General features: G+C 40.4%; 1 protein-coding gene across 4 annotated transcripts in view; it reads left to right on the forward strand.

Annotated features, from left to right (window-relative positions):
- Window positions 1-787: 787 nt before the first annotated feature.
- Window positions 788-18,802, forward strand: part of NCKAP1 (NCK associated protein 1) — an 86,738-nt gene continuing 68,723 nt past the window's right edge. For 2 of the 4 annotated variants that reach the window (XM_089519618.1, XM_089519619.1), the window contains exons 1-3: window positions 788-1,436; window positions 13,587-13,604; window positions 14,998-15,108. In XM_089519618.1, the coding sequence (XP_089375744.1) occupies window positions 1,329-1,436; window positions 13,587-13,604; window positions 14,998-15,108 (237 nt within the window). In that variant the 5' untranslated portion in view covers window positions 788-1,328. The remainder of the gene's footprint in view (window positions 1,437-13,586; window positions 13,605-14,997; window positions 15,109-18,802) is intronic. The other 2 variants (XM_089519620.1, XM_089519621.1) reach the window with 1 other exon arrangement.

Here is an 18,802-nt window from a genome sequence, read left to right on the forward strand (position 1 = left end):
AACTTCTGCGGCTGAAAGCTAGGCAATTCTGGGGACTGTAGTTTCATGAGACATTTAGCCTTCTCAGTCAGAGAGATGTGGTGCCTCCACAACAAACTACAATTCCCAGGATTCCCTAGCATGGAGCAATGGCGGTTAAAACTGGAGCCAAACTGGACTATTTCTAATTCAGACACAGCCTTAGGCCTGATTCCTACTCTCTTTTAAACCAGATCGCAAATTGGTTTGACCCGGTTCAAATGACCCTGGTTCCCACTTGAATCGATTCGCTGAAATGACCTGGGAGGGGGATGCGCTAGACCCATTTGACCCACGTCTTTTTGACGCTGATGTTTTCCACGTCTTTTTGGATGAACCGATTCCATACAAGTGTGAACCAGATGTGGATCAGAATGGATTTAAAATTGCCCTTTGGCCAATTGGAGTGGGTCCATTTTGAACCCATTCATTTGTGAATGTGAAGCACAAGTGGGTTATTTTCCAGGGGGGGAAATGTGAATGGGGCAAATGTAGTGTGAACCACACTCTTTTGTCGAACTGATCCATCGATTTGGATGGCAAACCACTTCCTTTCTTTGTTTGTAAATTGGAATGAGGCCATTGTGTTAGGTGCAGAACACACTGCAGAAACAATCCCCTTTGAGGCCGCTTTAACTGCCCCCCCCCGTTCAATGCTAAGGAATCCTGGGAAGTGTAGTTTTTGTGACACTGAGCCTTCTCTGTTAGGGAGGGCTCTGGTGGTGTGACGGCAAACTACAACTCCCATGATTCCCTCATAGCGCTGAGAGGAGAGGCAGGGCAGTTAAAGCGGCGTGAAAGTGGATCGTTTCCGCAGTGTGTTTTGGGCCTGACTGCGTTACAGCCTGAAGTGTGTTTTCACATTGGAGCGGGCGAAGGTGGCGGGGCGTCGTGAGGGGAGCAGGCGTTGTTGACTGAGGCGGAGGCGTCGTCGTCCTCCTTGGCCGTGAGGGGCGGCAGAGAGGCGCGTCACGTGGGGCAGAGGAGCCCGGCCTCTCCGTGGGCAGCAGCAGCGGCCCCGCTGGAGCCTCCGTCGTCGTCGTCGTCGGTTTCCGCCACGCCTAGCAAGGCCGCCTCTGGCAGGGGGAAGGGAAGCAGGCCATGGGCGCTCCTCGCTGAAGCACTGGGGCCTGGCTGGAGGGGAATGAGGAGGAGGAGGAGGAAGGGGAACGGGGGCTTATTGACGGAGGCCTGACTCAGGCACTGACGGAGGAGCCGTCGCCGCCGCTGCCTTTCGCCGTCTCCCTCTCCCCTTCTCCTCTTTCTTTCTCCCTCTCTCTCTCTCTCTTTGCTCCCTTTCTCCTCTCAGGATGTCGCGCTCGGTGCTGCAGCCCAGTCAGCAGAAGCTGGCCGAGAAGCTGACCATCCTCAACGACCGCGGCGTCGGCATGCTCACCCGCCTCTACAACATCAAGAAGGTATCAGGGAGGCAGGCGGAGGAGGGGAAGCGGGAAGCATGCATATGTGTACTGTATATATGTTTATGTATGGCTATACGTATATGCCAGGCATGGCGGCGGCGGCGGCCTCCTTAGTGAGCTCCGTTGCCCCCTCCTCCTCCTCCTCCTCTATGCATTGCATTCTCTTCCTTCTCGCCTTACGTCGACGACGTCCTCGCCCCTCCCTCCCACTTTTCTTTTTTACGCCATTAGCGTAGCCTACGTCGGTTACCGGGCCCTCAGCGGGGAGGGCGCGTGGGCCCTAATGGCCCTAACAGCTTTCTCTCTCCCTCTCTTCTGCCCCCCTCTTCCCCTGGAGCGCGAGACGGAGGCCAGGGCGCATGCGCGCAACCAGGGAGGGAGTCAGGGGAGGAGGAGGAGGAGGAGGGGGCCGCTTTAGGAAATAGGTTTGCAATTGCAAAGGAGAGACAGAGCAGCGAATGTTTCTTCTTCCAGCAGCCGCCTGGAGTGTCCCTTCTTCTCAAGGGGAGAAAGGCGGGGTAGAGAGAATAATACTATAGTACAGAAGCATCGTAATAAGGGGCGTGGGGGGGTGGTGATCAGGATGATGAGGATCCCGTATTTATACCCTGCTTTATTATTAAATGGTTATTGCGAATGTTATTCATTCATTCATTTATTCCCTGCCTTATTATTAAGTGATCATTATCAACCCAGCCTTATTATTAAATTATTATTATTATTATTATTATTCATTTATACCCTCCTTTATTATTAAGTGATTATTATTATCATTTATTCATTTTTACCCTTCCTTAGTATTAAATAATAATAATAATAATAATTTATTCATTCATTTAAACCCTGCCTTATTATTAAATTATTATGCATATTATTTATTTATTTATCCCCTGCCTTATTAGTAAATGATTATAGTAATAAGTTTAATTTATACCCCACCTCTCCAAAAGCATTGAGGCAGGTTACAACATAAGATGCATAAATAAAATACATAAATACATACATAAATCAAGACATAAATGTTATTTATTCATTCGGTTATACCTTGCCTTGTTATTAAGTGACCGTTATGAATTTTATTTATTTATTTATTTATTTATACCTCGCCTTTCTCCCTGTACAGGGACTCAGGGCAGCTGGAAGAAAAAGTCTTCACCCTCAAAATAACAACAGTAATAGTAGTAGTAATAGTAGTAGTAATAGTAATAATAATGTGACCTGAAACCTCAGACAGGAAGCTCTATAACAATTGTTACTGCGTGTCAATAATAATAATAATAATAAGTGCTTATGCTAAGTCATTATTATTATTATTATCTCACTATCATTATTATTTTCCTCTTCTGTTCCCCCAGCCTTGGCTTTCCAGACCTGTGGCTGCCTCTTAGGGCCAAAACAGACTGTGGGAGTAATCCAGTTTGAGATCACATTAACTGCCCTGGCTCAGTGCTAGGGAATCCTGGGAACTGTAGTTTGCTGTGGCACCAGTGCTTTCTAACAGAGAAGGTTCAGTGTCTCACAAGACTACAGTTCCCACAATTCCATAGCACTGAGCCAGGACAGTTAAAGTGGTTTCAAGCTGGATTATTCCTGCAGTCTGTTTTGGCCCTTAGTCAGCAAGGGCTGCTGCTGGTGTTGCTGCTGTGTGTGTAGGGACTGTTTTGGCTCTGGGCAGCTGTGCCCTCTCCCTCCATCCCCGTTTCCTTGAGCGGGAGAGAAGCGTGTGGAGGGAGGTTTGCAAACATGGCTGGGGCCGGATGCTGGGGCTGGCTTTATCCTTCTGGTCTCCCTCCTTCCCCCATCCTGGAAGAGGGTTATTATGCTGTTGCTTCTTCCTCTTACCAAATCTAAAGTCAGACTCTAGTGTGTGTGCTTTTAGTGGGCATCCTTGTCTTTCACACTTAACATATCATTAAAAATATCTTTCATACATGTGAAAATGAGGAAGACAGTGGCCCCTGAACTGTGCCCTTTCAGAGATGGTGGACTTCAGCTCCCAGAAGCCTTAGCCATGTTGGCCGATAGCCTGGCATTCTGGGAGCTGGAATCCAAAATCCCTTAAAGAGCACAGTTTGGGGGCCACTGCTGGGAAGCCTGCACTTTTCCTCCTTCCTCCCTCTCCATGTGAGTCATGCAGCTGTTTTGAGGGAGAAAGAGTAGTTGATACCTACTGAGAATGGTCAATCTTGTGAGACCAAAGCAGGAACGATGTCTCATTGCTTCCTCTCCCAAATCTAAAGTCAAGCCCCTGTTCTTCCACACCCACCATGTCATTAAAATGTCTTCCATAAACAAAAAACTGAGGACGAATCCCCTGCAGCAGCTAGAAGCCTGCACTTTTCCTCATTCCCACCTCACCTTGTGAGTCATGCAGCTGGTTTGAGGGAGAGTAATAACATGTTCTTACTGTAGTTACTCAATTAGAAATGCCTCATATTTTTTTGTTGTTTGAAGTAAAAATGCTTTCTGGAAATGTTTTAAGGTTGCTGCCTGCACCGTAAACATTTGCGCTGAAGGATTAGGCAGCAGCTGTTCTTCCCGTTTGGTTACTGCTAACCCAAGGGAAGGGTGTATTTTCATGAAGGAAAAGGAAAGGAGATTTGTGACCGGTTAAACTTTTAAATGTGATTGAAGAGCACCTGCTGTCATTTGACCATAACCCACACTGTTGAGGTGTTAGAATAATCAGTGTGCCACTTTTCCTTCCCCACTAGCATTTTAACAAGCACACATTATTCTGTGGGATTTCTGGTGAGACTTAATTGACTTGGAAGTCAGAAACCAACAGCTAATGAGATCTTTTCTGTTCATAGTCTCATCCACTGTATTGTACTGTGTGACACACACACACACACACACACTTACTTGTCCCTCCATATTCACTAGGATGGGGCACAAGACCCCTGTGAATATGGAAAACCACAAATAACAAAAACACCATGTTTTTACTTGAGAGGACACCTCTCTAGGAATCTCTAGGTCCTCTAGGGCAGCTCTGTGGCCAATGTCCAACAGACACTGACCAAAGGAGCTATAAATGCATAATAGAGTATTCTCTCTAGGAATCTCTAGGTCCTCTAGGGCAACTTTTTGGCCAACATCCAACAGACACTGACCATAGAACTGCACTAAAGGAGCTATAAATGCATAGTAGAGTATCCTCTCTAGGAATCTCTAGGTCTTTCAGTGTGACTTTTAGTTAAAGTTGACCATAGAGTTGAACTGGAGGAGGACCCAGAGATTCCTAGAGAGAACATATTAATCAAATCTGTGAATAATCAGAGCTGCAAATATGTAGGGATGAGTGTATATAAAAATTGCTTTTGTGTCTCAAGTGTAGTTCAGTAACTATAGTAGACACTTGTTTAGCTGAGCCTGCCAAACCTGTATTCCAGTATGTAGCACTTTTATCTGAATATGTGTTGTGTTCATTTTAATAACGATACACCGTGGTTGAATATTCCTTTACAAGTAAAAATTGCAATACGGTTTCTTTGATGTTGTGTTGTGTTTCTGCATATGTTTCTATGAGCAGAATCTGATTTTTGTGCCTGTGACTTTTGGTTGCTGCTGTAGTTGGGAACAATGCTGGATTAGGTAGACATACCAAATCATATGTGGCACAGCCATTGAGTTTCTAGTAAAAACAGAACATAGTTTCTAGTAAAAACAGAAAACAAAGACAGGACATTCACAATCAGAAGTGTGTTGTATAAAAGTATTTAACTTGTAGGGAAAGTTGAAACTGATTTAATGAAAAAGATTTCTGGTAATAATGCTCCATTAGGTTCAAAGTGCATTCTAATTGCAATTTCATAGGTTAAGTAAGAGTTCTTTGTAGAAGATCAAGTGTGCAAACTTGACGAAAGCTTTATTAAAGTCAGTGTTACTGACACATTACCAAATTATATACAATATGAGTTACTAAACTTAACCAATACGGCTGTTTCTAAATACTAGCGGTATAGAGCTCAAAAACAAAAAAAATGTTTTTTAATTTCAGTTTCACCATTTGAAATCAAATTCATCAGAGATATGCTAGATTGCAGGCACCTTGACCAAGGCGGGTTATAGACCGCCGCTTTGAGGCAGTCTGCCGCCACCGCCGTTTGCTCCGTAAGGGAGCCGTCGCAGCCACACCGCGCGGCTCCCTTACGGAGCAAAAAAGAAGCTCCAAAATGGAGCTTCTTTCTGTGGTGCCTCTGTGACGTCGCGAGGCGCCAGGGGCGCATTCGTGACGTCACAGGCGCCGCGACACATTCGGACGCACAGCGTCCAATACGTAAAGATGGCGCCGGCCGCGTGGAACGGCCGGCGCCATATTCTACGGACAGAGTCCGTATTAGACCCAGGGGCGTCTAGAAGAGACGCCCCTTTTTTAAAGTGCCGGTTTGTAACCGGCCTATGTTCATTTCTGCTGTTTGGAAATTAATATTTCTGCTAATAGACAATTCTGTATCTTAATTTTTATGTGAGATATATTATCCCTGTGGTAACTGGGGACCATTTTTTAGATCAGTGGCTCTTGCCCTTGTGACCTGGAAGGTGGAACAGAAAGGATGGCATTCATGGAGTTCTGAATAGTTCAGTCTATCATTTATCATGCTGTTGCAAAGTCCTTCTGGAGAGTAGGAAAATATTTGAAAGCCAGAGAAGGCTTGCAGTTTTCAGATAATACTTTTGCTTCCCACATAGCAAGCTTCCTGAAATAGCATTTATCTCTAGTACCATTGAGCGTATTCTTGTTTTGTAGGAACTTCGCAATAACACCAGATGATATCCAGACAATATGTGGTTTTGTGGTTAAATGAATTGGCTTTTTTTAGTGTATGCGTTGTGTTTTTAACGAAAAGAGGAAGTTATAGTTTGTCAGAATTAACAGTTGTCCCATTGCTGATAAAGTTAAGCACTTTGAAGCCCTTGTTATTTTGAAGATAGAGTTTCACTCTGCTTCTGATGGAACTCTGCAGATTTCCAAAAGATTCAGAGTTTATTAGGAAAGGAAATTAATTAAAAAGAAAGATAAAAATTAGAAAATTAGCAGGAGTTACTTTTAAAAATAAAATCCTGAATTATTTCTTGACAAATCTTTCACTCCTGTTTTTTGATTAACACGATTGTGCTAATAAAGCAGCATATTACACTTAACATTTTAACTGGAAGAGAATGAGCTCCTTGTTACCCTTAATTTCATACACACACACACACACACACACACACACACACACATATATACACTAATGTGGTCAAATTGTTTACATTGTCAACATGATTCAGAATATATATTATATCACTGCCCTAAATCTGCCAAGAGCTGCTTAAAGTGTAGCTATGGGGGTGAATGTGTTGGCTTTCTGTTTTTGGTTATTTTTAACCATAGCACTATAGACCCTTATGCCTTGTTAACTTTGTTTTTTAATGCTCTGAATTTGATAAATGGCTCCCACATTGCATACTGGCTATCTATAGGAGAAGCAGGTGCCAGTGGAGGCACACAGGTAGATAAGAGGTTCCCTAGGTACTAGCCATTGTATGTAGAGAACTGTTGAACTATTTCATGAGCAAATACTACTTTTTTCTGTGACTCATTCTGCAACTACAAACAGTGAATAATTTTTTCTATGCCTGTGCTTCAGATAAGTTTTTTAGGCAAACAGTTGCTAGTCACTGCAAGTTTACTAGTATGCCTGCTTATACGCCAGTTAGTTATTTGAAACATTTAGTTGAATTAGAGGCTTCCAGCTTTCTTCTCACTTGCAAAAGCAACTTTGGTTGCTCTGAATGCACTCTGGGTGTATTTTGTGGGTGACATCCAGACTCTCATGGCTGTTCTTGAGGCTCCAGAGGATGCCTTATAATTCTTTTTAAAAATGAAAAACATTTTTTTCCCAACCAGAAATGGCCCCTAGTGGGTATAGGTGAATTTGTGCTCCCTGGACTGTTTCACTCCTATTTTTTTTTAAGCAGACGATAAAACAGAAGTTGACTGTTTGAAACAGGCCCAAAGAAGGTCAGAAATATGGCAAAATTGCTCCCCCAGGTTTTACTCTCCACCCCCACCTCCTTTTTAACCCCTTTGGGGAAACATATGTATGCCAGAGGAGAAGAGGAATAACACGGAGACCTGCAGGATTTATTGAGATCAGTGGGACATAATCAAGCTAACATCACTCTTCTTCCTCTACACTAGTCCACCAGTACAGAATAATCAGTACAGAATAATACTCTTCTTCCTCTACATTAGTCCATCAGTACAGAAGCATCTCATATCATTGCTCTGAAAACCCTAATATCAGTGTTCACTCCATCAATGTTTTTGTTCTTGCTTTACTTATTTGTGTCCTGCCTGTCTCCCAGACCCCATTTGATCTTGCATGGGAGACCACTAATGTATGCCTAGTGCTATAGGCTATATTTCAGGGGAAGGAACTGGCAAAACCGCCTCCAAGAATTGCTTGCTTAAGAAAACGCTGTGAAATTCATGGGGTCACTATAATTAATTAATTAATTAATTAGTTTTATTTATATACCGCTATTCCAAAGATCATAGTGGTGAACAGCAAGTAAGCTAATTTGCCCCCAACAGTCTGGGTACTCATTTTAGCGACCTCGGAAGGATGCAAGCCTGAGTCGAGCTCGGGCCCTTTTGCTGGTCTTGAACTCGCAACCTTGTGGTTTTGAGTGAGTGGCTGCAGTACAGGCATTTAACCACTGCGCCACCAGGACTCCTATAAGTCAACAAGCACCTAAAAGGTCCATAAACACACACACACACAGTATCTGCATGGATTGGATACAGTAATCTTTCAGTTTTCAGATTTCTTTGAACTTTTTGGTGTTAAAGTGATAAAAATGCACACCAATTCTATTTAGGACAACATATATATAAAGTGCACAAAGGCCTCAATCCACATTAGCAATACCTACACTAGGACATATGCTACAGCAGCACTATATAACCCACATGCAGAATAGCAACATTGCACACCACATGTTGATTACTGGGCACTATTGCACCATGTTCAATACATAATGCACAATATAGGGTGCACAACAGTAATGCAAAGTATAGGGTGTCAACCCATTATATATAATCAAAGTGCAAGATATAGGAGACACAACCACAGTGCATAATCACAATGCAAAATAAAGGATATGCAACCAAAATGCAAGGTATGGAAGGCAGTGGAAAGTAGAGGATGCACAACTGAAAGCAAAGTATAGGCAAACTCCAACAAACAGCTTGGAAAGACATGGCAGAGTATGCTGTCTATGCAATGTTACTTTTTTGGTGCTTAGTGTGACTTAAGACTGAATTCTGGCTAAAATATTTTTACAGTTTTTCATTTCTGCACAGGTTTCTTTGGATCTTTTATTGCATTTCTAGACAATTTGGTTAAACTTCATGCAGGACAGGATAAGGTTACCCAAGTCACATTTTGTTGCAGAAGTTATTGAAAAATAGCTTTACAATATAGTCATCCTGCAGCATTGTCATCAGAACAGTTATTTAAAAATGCCACTTGTCATTTGTCAAAGCAAAAAGGGGCATTAAAAGTCCCAGTAAATCGCATGAGAAGAGAGTTGTTGTTTATCGGGGTACTTTTTTGACCCCATCAATGTTGTCCCATGTTGGAACTTTTAAATATCCTTTTTGTGCTGCATTTCAGTGAAGAATGAAACAGCAAAATGAAAGTCAGATGCTCTACTTTTCAGGCAGTTGGCCCTGTTTTTCCAGGGGGGTGAACACAGGAATTGTTGTGATGGTCAGGAAATTCATGTATTTTAAATCTGAGCCCTAACCCTCCATACATAGGAATTCTCATTGGAGTCAGAAAATACTCCACAAATCACTCAATGCAAGTTTTGTAATATAATTGTGGTAATTGGAAATTAATAACAAGTGTAACTACTGGGCTTTTGTGTTATTTGCTGAAGGTGTATGAATAAATGGTTGGTTTGTGACCTAAAGTAGAATGAGTTCAGTAGTAGAGTACATGGTGTGCCTCCAATAAGCCTTTGGCTAAATCTCTAGGATGTAAATATAACCTGATATATAGAGTATTGCGGATGTGAATGTAAGTTTTCTAGTGACAGTTTTAGTGTAAAATAACAGTGTTCCCATTTGTTGTTGTTGTGTGCCTTCAAATTGTTTCCTACTTATGGCAACCCTCAGGCGACCCTCTCACAGGGCTTTCTTGGCAAGCTTTTTCAGAAAGGGCTTGCCTCTGCCCTCTGAGGCTGAGAGAGTGTGACTTGCCAAAAGTCACCCAGTGGGTTTTATGGCTGAACTGGGAACCAAACCCTGGTCTCCAGAATTGTAGTTCAACACTCAAACCATGAAGCCAAGCTGGCTCTTACTTTTTCATTCACCAGAATATTTGGTTCAGGTGTCACATAATTTGAAGAAATCATGACAGATCCTTTTCATTAAATATTTTGCGCTTTAATCTGAAATGTGGAGTGGCATTTTAGCCCATGTGGTACAAGAAAAACAGTTATGAGTAGGGTTTCCCCCCTCAGAAAACAGAAACCCAAATCCAGTTGTTAGTACCAACCAGAGCAGAGCCATGTTAATTAACTGAACCTGCAAAAGTGTTCACTTAGCAAGTTACCATTGATTAAATAAGTCTAATTTAGTTGATAATGATCATTTTTTTCAGGTCGTGGTATTTTAGTTTATGATCAGTTTGACCTCTTATTTCATGCTCTTTCTGTGCCAAAAAAGGGGGGGAGAGAGAGAGAGAGAGAGAGAGAGAGAGAGAGAGAGAGAGATGGTTGGCAGGTTAAGAATAGGCTAAAAAATTAAGAGTCAAGTGGTGGGGTATGTAACTCTTCTGGGCACCATTTTAAAATGACTTTGAAAGTAACATTAATAAATGATGCTGACTAAAGTACAGTGGGCCCTTCATATCCACTGGGATTTGGTCACAGGATCTCCTGTGGATACCAAAGTCAGTGAATGCTGATACAATGGCATTGTAAGATGGTGTTCCATATATAAAATGGCAAAATCAAGACTTGGTTTTTGGAATTTATGTATTTTTAAAATATTTTCAAACCACGGATACTTGAATCCATGGATTAAAAAATCTGCAGATATGGAGAGCTGACTGTATTTCAGAGTCTTTATTGTACCAGTAAAGCTTTTCTTCATGTCTCCTTTCATTTTTTTTCATGTTCTCTATTATATGGTACACGTACATGTTCAGATTGCATTTTAGGAGGAATGCTGGGCTCAAATATTTTCCCCTGATGTGCTAGCTTTCCACCCACAAGAAGATGATGTGGAAATTAAGTACTTAACCTTTTCCCATATGTTCAGAATTGATAGAAGAGTGTACCATGTGCTTTTCCTAGACACTTGAACTAGCCATTTAGTAAACTAGCTTGGCTCCTGACAAATGCATTACTCTTGATAAGATCTGTTGTTAGAAAGGGCAGCTATAGGTGGAAAATACACTGTTGCTTAAGGATTCATTCCAGAAAATGTGAAATTTGGTTTGAGATACAGTTTTGGATCTGCTCTGGAAACTTAAAAGCTCACTTGTTATCTTTTGTCAGGATACAGGGGCAAATTATTTGAAACAAGGTAGTTGTATAATAGTACTCAGGCCAGTGACTTCAAGAAGAAGTTGCATTAAATGTAGATTTTTCTTTTCATGAAAAACTTTGAAAATTGGTATAAGAGAACATGAAAAGTTACATTTGTTTTTACATTCCCTCCATAGTTTCTTCATGCTGCTTTAGCAAATGTAGATTAGTCTTCAGTCAAGCTGTGATTCTCCATTAATAAAAAGAAAATACATGTTCTATTAACTTGGTGGTAATTTAGTTATATGAACTATCTCTGGGGACATTTTCAGATAATTGTGCTGAATAAAATGGTTTTCTTATTAATTATGTGCACTTCAGTATCTAAATCCAAAGTATCATTTATTAATCCAATGGCCTCTGAGGGAGAGAGAAGGCTGGTCCAGTACCATCAGGGGCTGGCCTGAGGGGAGAGGCTCCTCCCTCCCTAACTGTCATCTTTCGGCCTCTGAGGGAGAGAGAGGGCTGGCCCAGTACCATCAAGGGCTGGCCTGAAGAAAGAGGCTCCTCCCTCCTAACTGTCATCTTTCGGCCTCTGAGGGAGAGAGAAGGCTGGCCCAGTACCATCAGGGGCTAGCCTGAAGAAGAAGAGCCCTCCCTCCGGTCCATCTGCCTTGGTCCAGGCCTCAGAGGAGAGAAGAATGCTGGACCTGATTCCCTCCCCCCTCACCATTCCCTTCTCCTTTTGTGTCGTGTCTTTTAGATTGTAAGCCTGTGGGCAGGGAACTGTCTGTTATCCCCTCTGTTGTAAACCACTCGGATTCCCAGTGATTGGGCGGTATATAAATAAAACCTATTATTATTATTATTATTAATGTAGAAATCATGCTCCTTTCCAGATCCTTTTGGAATGCAACTCCCAGCATTCATCACCAGTAGTTATGTTGGCTAGGGCTTCTGGCCACCTGATTCAAATCATTGACAAAGAAGCTCTTTAAAAAAAAGTCTTTTTATGCCTGCCCAGCCCCCTTCTTATCCTCTGTCTAGCTGCAAATGTTGGACCACATTGGCACTGGGATGATGTTGAAGAAAAGTGGATAAGCACATACTCTCAGTGTCAAGTCATAGCATGTTTGCAGCAAACAGTGTAATAAAAACAGCTTCACTTCATAAAGATTGAGGTGGGAAAGAATTGGTTTCTGCTCTCACTGATCCTACTTTAATTCCATGTGCCTAGCTACAACAGGCAAGGAGTATACAGCCTCTGCCTCTACACCCCCTTATTGAGCATGCATGAACAGCGAAAAAAGAGAAAAGGGTAGAACAAATAAGGCTGCCTCCTCATCAGATTTACCCAGCAAGTTTTTTAAAATAAAAAAGCTATCTCTGTTCTTTCTGTGCTATTTTTAGCTCTGGTACCAAAGTTTCTGTTAAAGAAGTTACGCCTAGGAACATGTCAACTTTGGGACTGTACAGACTGGCACTTTATGCCGGCCTGTACGCACAGTGAGGGCTGAGCGTTTGCACACTCAAAGCCCTTACCGCGCCACCTGGTTGCCATTATGGTGCTTACCCATCCACATGGCATGTGCCATGATGATGCATGCCGGGCGCAGTGCCCAAATGCGATGTGCAGAAGGGGCGTCATGACGCCGCACAATGGTGCTTATGATGCCCCTTCTGGGATGCAAAAAGAAGCCTGTTTTCGGGGCTTCTTTTTGCTCCTTCCAGAGGCCACGTCGTGTGGTTACTGTGGCCTCCATCCGGGGCTCACAGGGGCGGCGTTGAACTGCCTGTATGTATAGCCCCTTTGTTGATGGAAGTGTACCGCCAGTATAGTCATTGAGAGGGAAGGAAGGAGTAGACAAGAGAACACCAAATAGATTGGCTTCAGAGCAGCCAAACATGAGCTTGCTTCTCACTTTAGATTAGAAATTACTGAAAGCATTAGATATACTGAAATGTAGAATCATATTTTATATTTTTATAAAACAGAAAATTACATTTTAAATTATACTTTTCCTTAAGGCACATAAGTTTTCAATTTTGCGAGTATTATTTTTTATTTAAGGATAAGTGGCTTAAGAGTGGTAGCCAGTGTATTTGTTTTACACAAAAATAGGCATGTCAAATTGTGAGGACTTTGCTTGAATATAGATGTCTTACTAAAGTTGTTAGAATAAATTGTATAAAGTTAGCATTAGAATTCTCCTATAACTGTTTGTTTTTTCATTCTTGGCTACCATTTCTGTTTCAGGTATGTAACATTTCACTGATAGTTACTCTGCTCCCCTGGAACTTGCATGTACTGTCTGCTGCTGTTAATTCCCTTTCTTTCCAAATTGCCCTTTTGACTCAGTATTATTATTTTAGAATCTGATGTTATACAATATGTTTTGTACTTAATTTTTTGTACAGAGTTTTTAAGCGTCTTATATGTAATAGAGATAGTGCCTATTAGAATGTTGACTGTAAATAGTTATATAACTGTATTAGCACTTAGCTTTTACTTTATTTAAAAGTATTAATTTTCATTCCTAAATATGGTGCTTGTGGATTTTTTTTAAATGTTTATGTGTAATCTTCTCTTTTTTCATTACACTGCTTACCCAGCAAGGACAAGTATGGAAGGTTTGCAAAGCTTTTTCACCTTCCCTCTGCCCACTTTCAGATCAGTCTCATATTCCATGACTTCTGTCTCTATCCACAACACAACTGTAGAAAAAAGTAATAAACTGCCATCTTGGCTTTTCACTATGTTGTGTAAAAATACATAGCATGCTATAGTTTGCATGAGCTGCAATTCTCTATTAGGTGAGAATTTGGTGCCAAGGAAGAATTATTAGCACGGAAACAAAATTGTTCCACATTGTTCTCCTGTGTTAATATAACTGGTGTGAAATTAAATCACTGGCATGGTTTAGTTGCAAATCATTGGTCTGTTATTTGTTCTGGCTTTCTTTTACTATAGGTTAGCACATTGCACCTTTAAGAAAAGTCTAGCTTGCTTTTAGGAATCACAACTTCATTGTGTAAACAGATAGCCAGCTGTGTAGTCACAGAATCCTATAACAGCTGATCCAGACAATTCTCACTTTAACAGATTTTCTGTTTTTTTCATTTGAGATGATTGAAAGAGAAGATAAAATCAAGAATTTGCAAATCAGCATTCATCTTCGGGTGAGGTGTATTCTGGGGAATGCTACTTCTGGCACAGGCTTTCCACTGCTTTAATTTATTGTGTCACAATAAATGCAGTGGTACAGCAGCCATGTTTGCAGGTTAAAACCATGCCCTAGCAACTGAGTTGAGATTAACGTAGCATGTGCCAGTAGGGCAGTTTAGCTTTCAACATGGCTACTGTTTGTGCCAATAATAGCCACATTGGGAACCTAACCTCACAGGCATCATATAATTAAAAGAATATGACTGACTCCAAATCCATCTAACTGCTTGATTTTTGTGATGGAAATAATGCTCCGAGGGGTTTTAGTGTTTTTGTTTTGTTTTGTTTTTTAGGCTTGAGTATACTGAATTCAAAAGCTGTGCCTAAATGATAACTTTGTTAAACATATAATTTATATAGTCTGCCTCTTTGGAACTTGATTTCCCTTTAGAAGCAGGAATAATGGGTGTTGTTTGTTTTAGAGAAACTACAGAAGAACCAGTATTAACTACAGGTCACTTGTTTCTTTGCTTCAGATAGGATACACTAATATCCCAGAGCTGTTTACTGCTTGATTAGCTTCACTTATGTATGGTGGCAAATATGCTCTTCTTCTTTTATGATTGAACTGCTGTTTTGCATTAACTGCTTTGAATCTTCCATGCATTTTTCCAGTAGAAGAACATCTCTGTACTGTCTCCCATTGCATAATTCAGCTCTGAGAGTCCCCACTCATTTTCTCACCTCACTAAAGAGCAAAAAATGTCTTTCTAGTTTTTGATTGCAAATTAGCTAAAGCGATGTTAAATGAACAGAAGACTATATATTTTAGTTATTTCTTTTCATTTTCTCCCATAGGCCTGTGGAGATCCCAAAGCAAAACCATCATATCTTATCGACAAAAATCTTGAGTCAGCTGTCAAATTCATTGTCAGAAAGTTTCCAGCTGTTGAAACTCGCAACAACAATGTAAGTAATAATGCAGCTCTCTAAACATTTGGATCTGTTAAATAACTGTTACCCCTTGTTAGTTCAGTTAAATCCTTATGTAGTTCCCATCTAAGAAACACAGTATGGGTCTGAACATTGGTTGAATCTCAGTGTTAGGCTGAGATGTCAGAATGAAAAGGAGTTTGTGCAAGAATGATGTCAGATGCCAAAATAAAAAGAGGCAATGAAAGACTGACCATACCTGCAGCTTTCTTTTTTTGATGAAACAGTGGAGAAACTCTCTGTTCTAAATGTTGGTATGCTTTAAAATACTTATAAATGAATTAAGTATTTTGTAATATGATCATACTAGGTATTGTGTGGCAGTATTTCAGAAAGCATGATTTTGGTTATGAGCATTTTGAAAATGTTGGCTTTGTGGTTTAAAAAAAGGTCATACATTGTGAAAATGAATGTAAATGTTCTGCTATGAAGCTCAAACCAAGGTTGTAGATTGGGTATTATTAGCAGACATTTTAAGACCTATACTTCCATGTTGTTTTTGTTAAATTAGTTTTAGTGGAACACAGTGTTTCTAGAATGGTTTCTTGTCTCCCTTGTTGCTAAAATAGTCATATATAAAACATTTTCAAGTGGAACAGTGCATTCCTTAGTGTGAATGTTGTTGGTCTGATCTACATATCATGCAGTGATAACTAGTTCAGTATGTTACAACTCTTATTTGTGAAATCAAGCTCCAGGATCTGCGTTGTCACAAGAAAAGTGCTGCATATTTATAGAAGATGTATGTTTCTTTTGTTTGTATCTGTTTTATTTTTATATTCATTCAGATCTTGTAAAGTGCTTTGTGAGGACAGTTTACCGCTAAATCTGATTTGAAAAAGTAGAATGGCTTACTGATGAAAAACAAGTTAAATGGAGGAACATCCAGCCTAGGCTATCTTCAGACAGAAAACATTCCTCTTCTCATACTGGATTCTCCAGCATCTTTTGAAATGTCTGTAATAAGGGAATCATTTATTTTAAACTAGTTCCTTATAAAGTTTTCTTCCTGTCCCTACATTATTTTGGTTGTATTGCTTCAGGGACAATCTCTAGTATATACTCTTGAATAAAATGGGCACATAGTCTTGAGCTGTTTATAAAGTTAGTGGCGTTATAATGGGAGAACAGAACAGCTGCATAAACTAGATCTTACATCTTTAAAATGAAAATCAGAAAGAAGATGTTCTCACATTTTTATTTTTTTTCTCAGAGGTGGAGAGGGGAGGCAGGTAATGGGCTAGCATGTTCTTTGCATGCAGCAGTTTGCATGAGTGCTTGAGAATTCAAATTCCCAACACACTTATTAAGATTTGATAATACTGAGTTGTGCTTTTTTTTTACAGCCTGTAGTGTGGCAACATCAACTTACCTTTTACCTTGTATTAGTGATACCTGCTGATCACTTTGTGTTGGATCCAGACTTAGGTCCAAAACACCCTGCAAAAATCAGTTTCAGACCGCTTTAGCTGCCCTGGTTCAGGGCTAGGGAATCCTGGGAACTGTAGTTTCTTGTGGCACTGGAGCTCTTTGACAGAGAAGGCTAAATGTCTCACAAAACTACATTTTTCTAGAATTCCCTAGCATTGTGTCAGGGCAGTTAAAGCAGTCTCAAACTGTGCTATTTCTGCAGTGTGTTTTGGACTTTAGTCACACTTAGACTACTGTATATACTCACGTATAAGTCTAGAACAGGGGTAGGCAACCTGCGGCCTGCGGGCCGGATGTGGCCTGGCGAGGCCTTGGGACCGGCCCCAGCCTGGTCCTGCCGCCGATTGCCGCCAGGGCCTTTGGCCTCTGGTGCGCAGGGGCAAGGGGGGCAATTGTCTATAGACGCCTCAGAAACATGCATTTATATTAACATTTTTTTAAAAATCAGCAATTTTTTTTGCGTGTCCTCCACTTTTTTAAAAAAAGTGTCCACCATTTGAAAATGTTGTCCTACATTTGTCCCGGTTTGTTTGTTTGTTTGTTTGTTTATTTATTTATTTAAAAATTATTTAATTATTTATTTTTTGGCTTCGGCCCCCCAGTTGTCTGAGGGACAGCAACCCGGCCCCCGGCTCAAAACAGTTGCCTACCCCTGGTCTAGAAATTTTAGTAAACAAATTGGCCCCCAAAAACCCCAAGTCGACTTATCTATGGGTCAATGTAATACTGTATTTTAACTTCTATATAAAGAGGAAACTTATCTACTAGTGAAAGGCAAAAGCGTACTCTGCACTAATCCCCCCCCCCCCCCCCCAATTCTCTCATCCATTCAGCCTTAAAAGTAAGCACAATGACTGCTGGAATTTTGTAAGTTCTTTGGTATTGTTTTCCTTTGCTTCATCCTTTAGATCCTTTGCTTCATGCTGCTAAATTTTAATCTCAACTTATCCATGAGTCATTTCAGTATCTGTAATTTTGGCCTCCAAAACTGCCCTCGACTAATACATGAGGTCAACTTATAGTGAGTATATACAGTACTCATTTAAATTAATGGTACTTAAGTTACGTTAAGTTGTGACTGATTTAAGTCCCAGTAAATTTTATTAGGTCTACTCCAAGAATATCTTAAGTCTGGATCTAATACTCCAAACAACTATATGTTTTGTAAATAACCAATGATATTTTCCAATCCACAAATGTATGTGATTACCTGTATCTTCACACTCAGTGACCTGAGGCAGAAAGCCTCATCTGCACATGGCTATTCCTTACCCAGGCAAAATAATACTATATGAGAATAATAATTCTGGTTCCAAAACGATTTGTTCTTTTTTTGGTATATTTTTGTATAAGACTTTGCACAAAGTCTTTGGGGAAACAACCTTGAACATCTCTACAGTTTTTAATTCATAGCCTGCATCTTCTTTTCTCAAACTCAAACATAGTGATTCTCTACTATGGGAATGACAGTAATCATTTTGCCCTTCTGTGTTTACACTTTTGGAAATAGTTGCTGATTAAAAAAAACAGTATAAATATTTTTGAACTTTAAAATTAAAATAATTTGAGTAAAGGATTTAACTTTCAGACATTTATATTTTTCAACAAACAGGCATTAATTATAATTTTACTTTTGTCTTTACATATTACAGTTTTACAGTTGTAAAAAACAACTGGAGCAACTGAATAAAAAATATCCTCTGAACTTTACCAATTGAGCTATTTTAACCTTCTCCAGCCTTTAATTTAAGGTTTTATTAGACAGGTTGTACCTTTTTAATATTACACATCAGACAGAAGTATCCTAACACTAGCATAAATCCTTTATGTCATCAAAAATTGTTAATTTGCATAGGTGGCAGATTGGGATTCGAACGTAAAATGTTAAGATGATTAACCATTTTGTATACCCTAAAGCAGTGGTTCTCAACCTTTGGTCCTCTAGCGTTTTGAGACTTCAACTTCCAGAACTCCTGAATAATGAACATAATGACTGGTATTTCTGGGAAGTGAAGTCCAAAACATCTGGAGGCCCAAAGGTTGAAAACCACTGCCCTAGAGGCACCAGATCCCATCTGATTTTGGAAGCTAAGCAGGGTCAGCTTTGATTAATACTTGAATGGGAGACTGCCAAGAAATACCAGGAGGGAACTGGCAAAACACCTCTGCCAAAAAAATACCCTATGAAATTTATGGGGTTGCCATAAGTCGACAGGCACCTTGAAAACACATAAATACA

Source organism: Sceloporus occidentalis, unplaced genomic scaffold (assembly GCF_023333645.1).
Source record: "Sceloporus occidentalis isolate IW3139 unplaced genomic scaffold, rSceOcc1.0.p SCAF_4, whole genome shotgun sequence".
Lineage (NCBI taxonomy): Eukaryota > Metazoa > Chordata > Lepidosauria > Squamata > Phrynosomatidae > Sceloporus > Sceloporus occidentalis.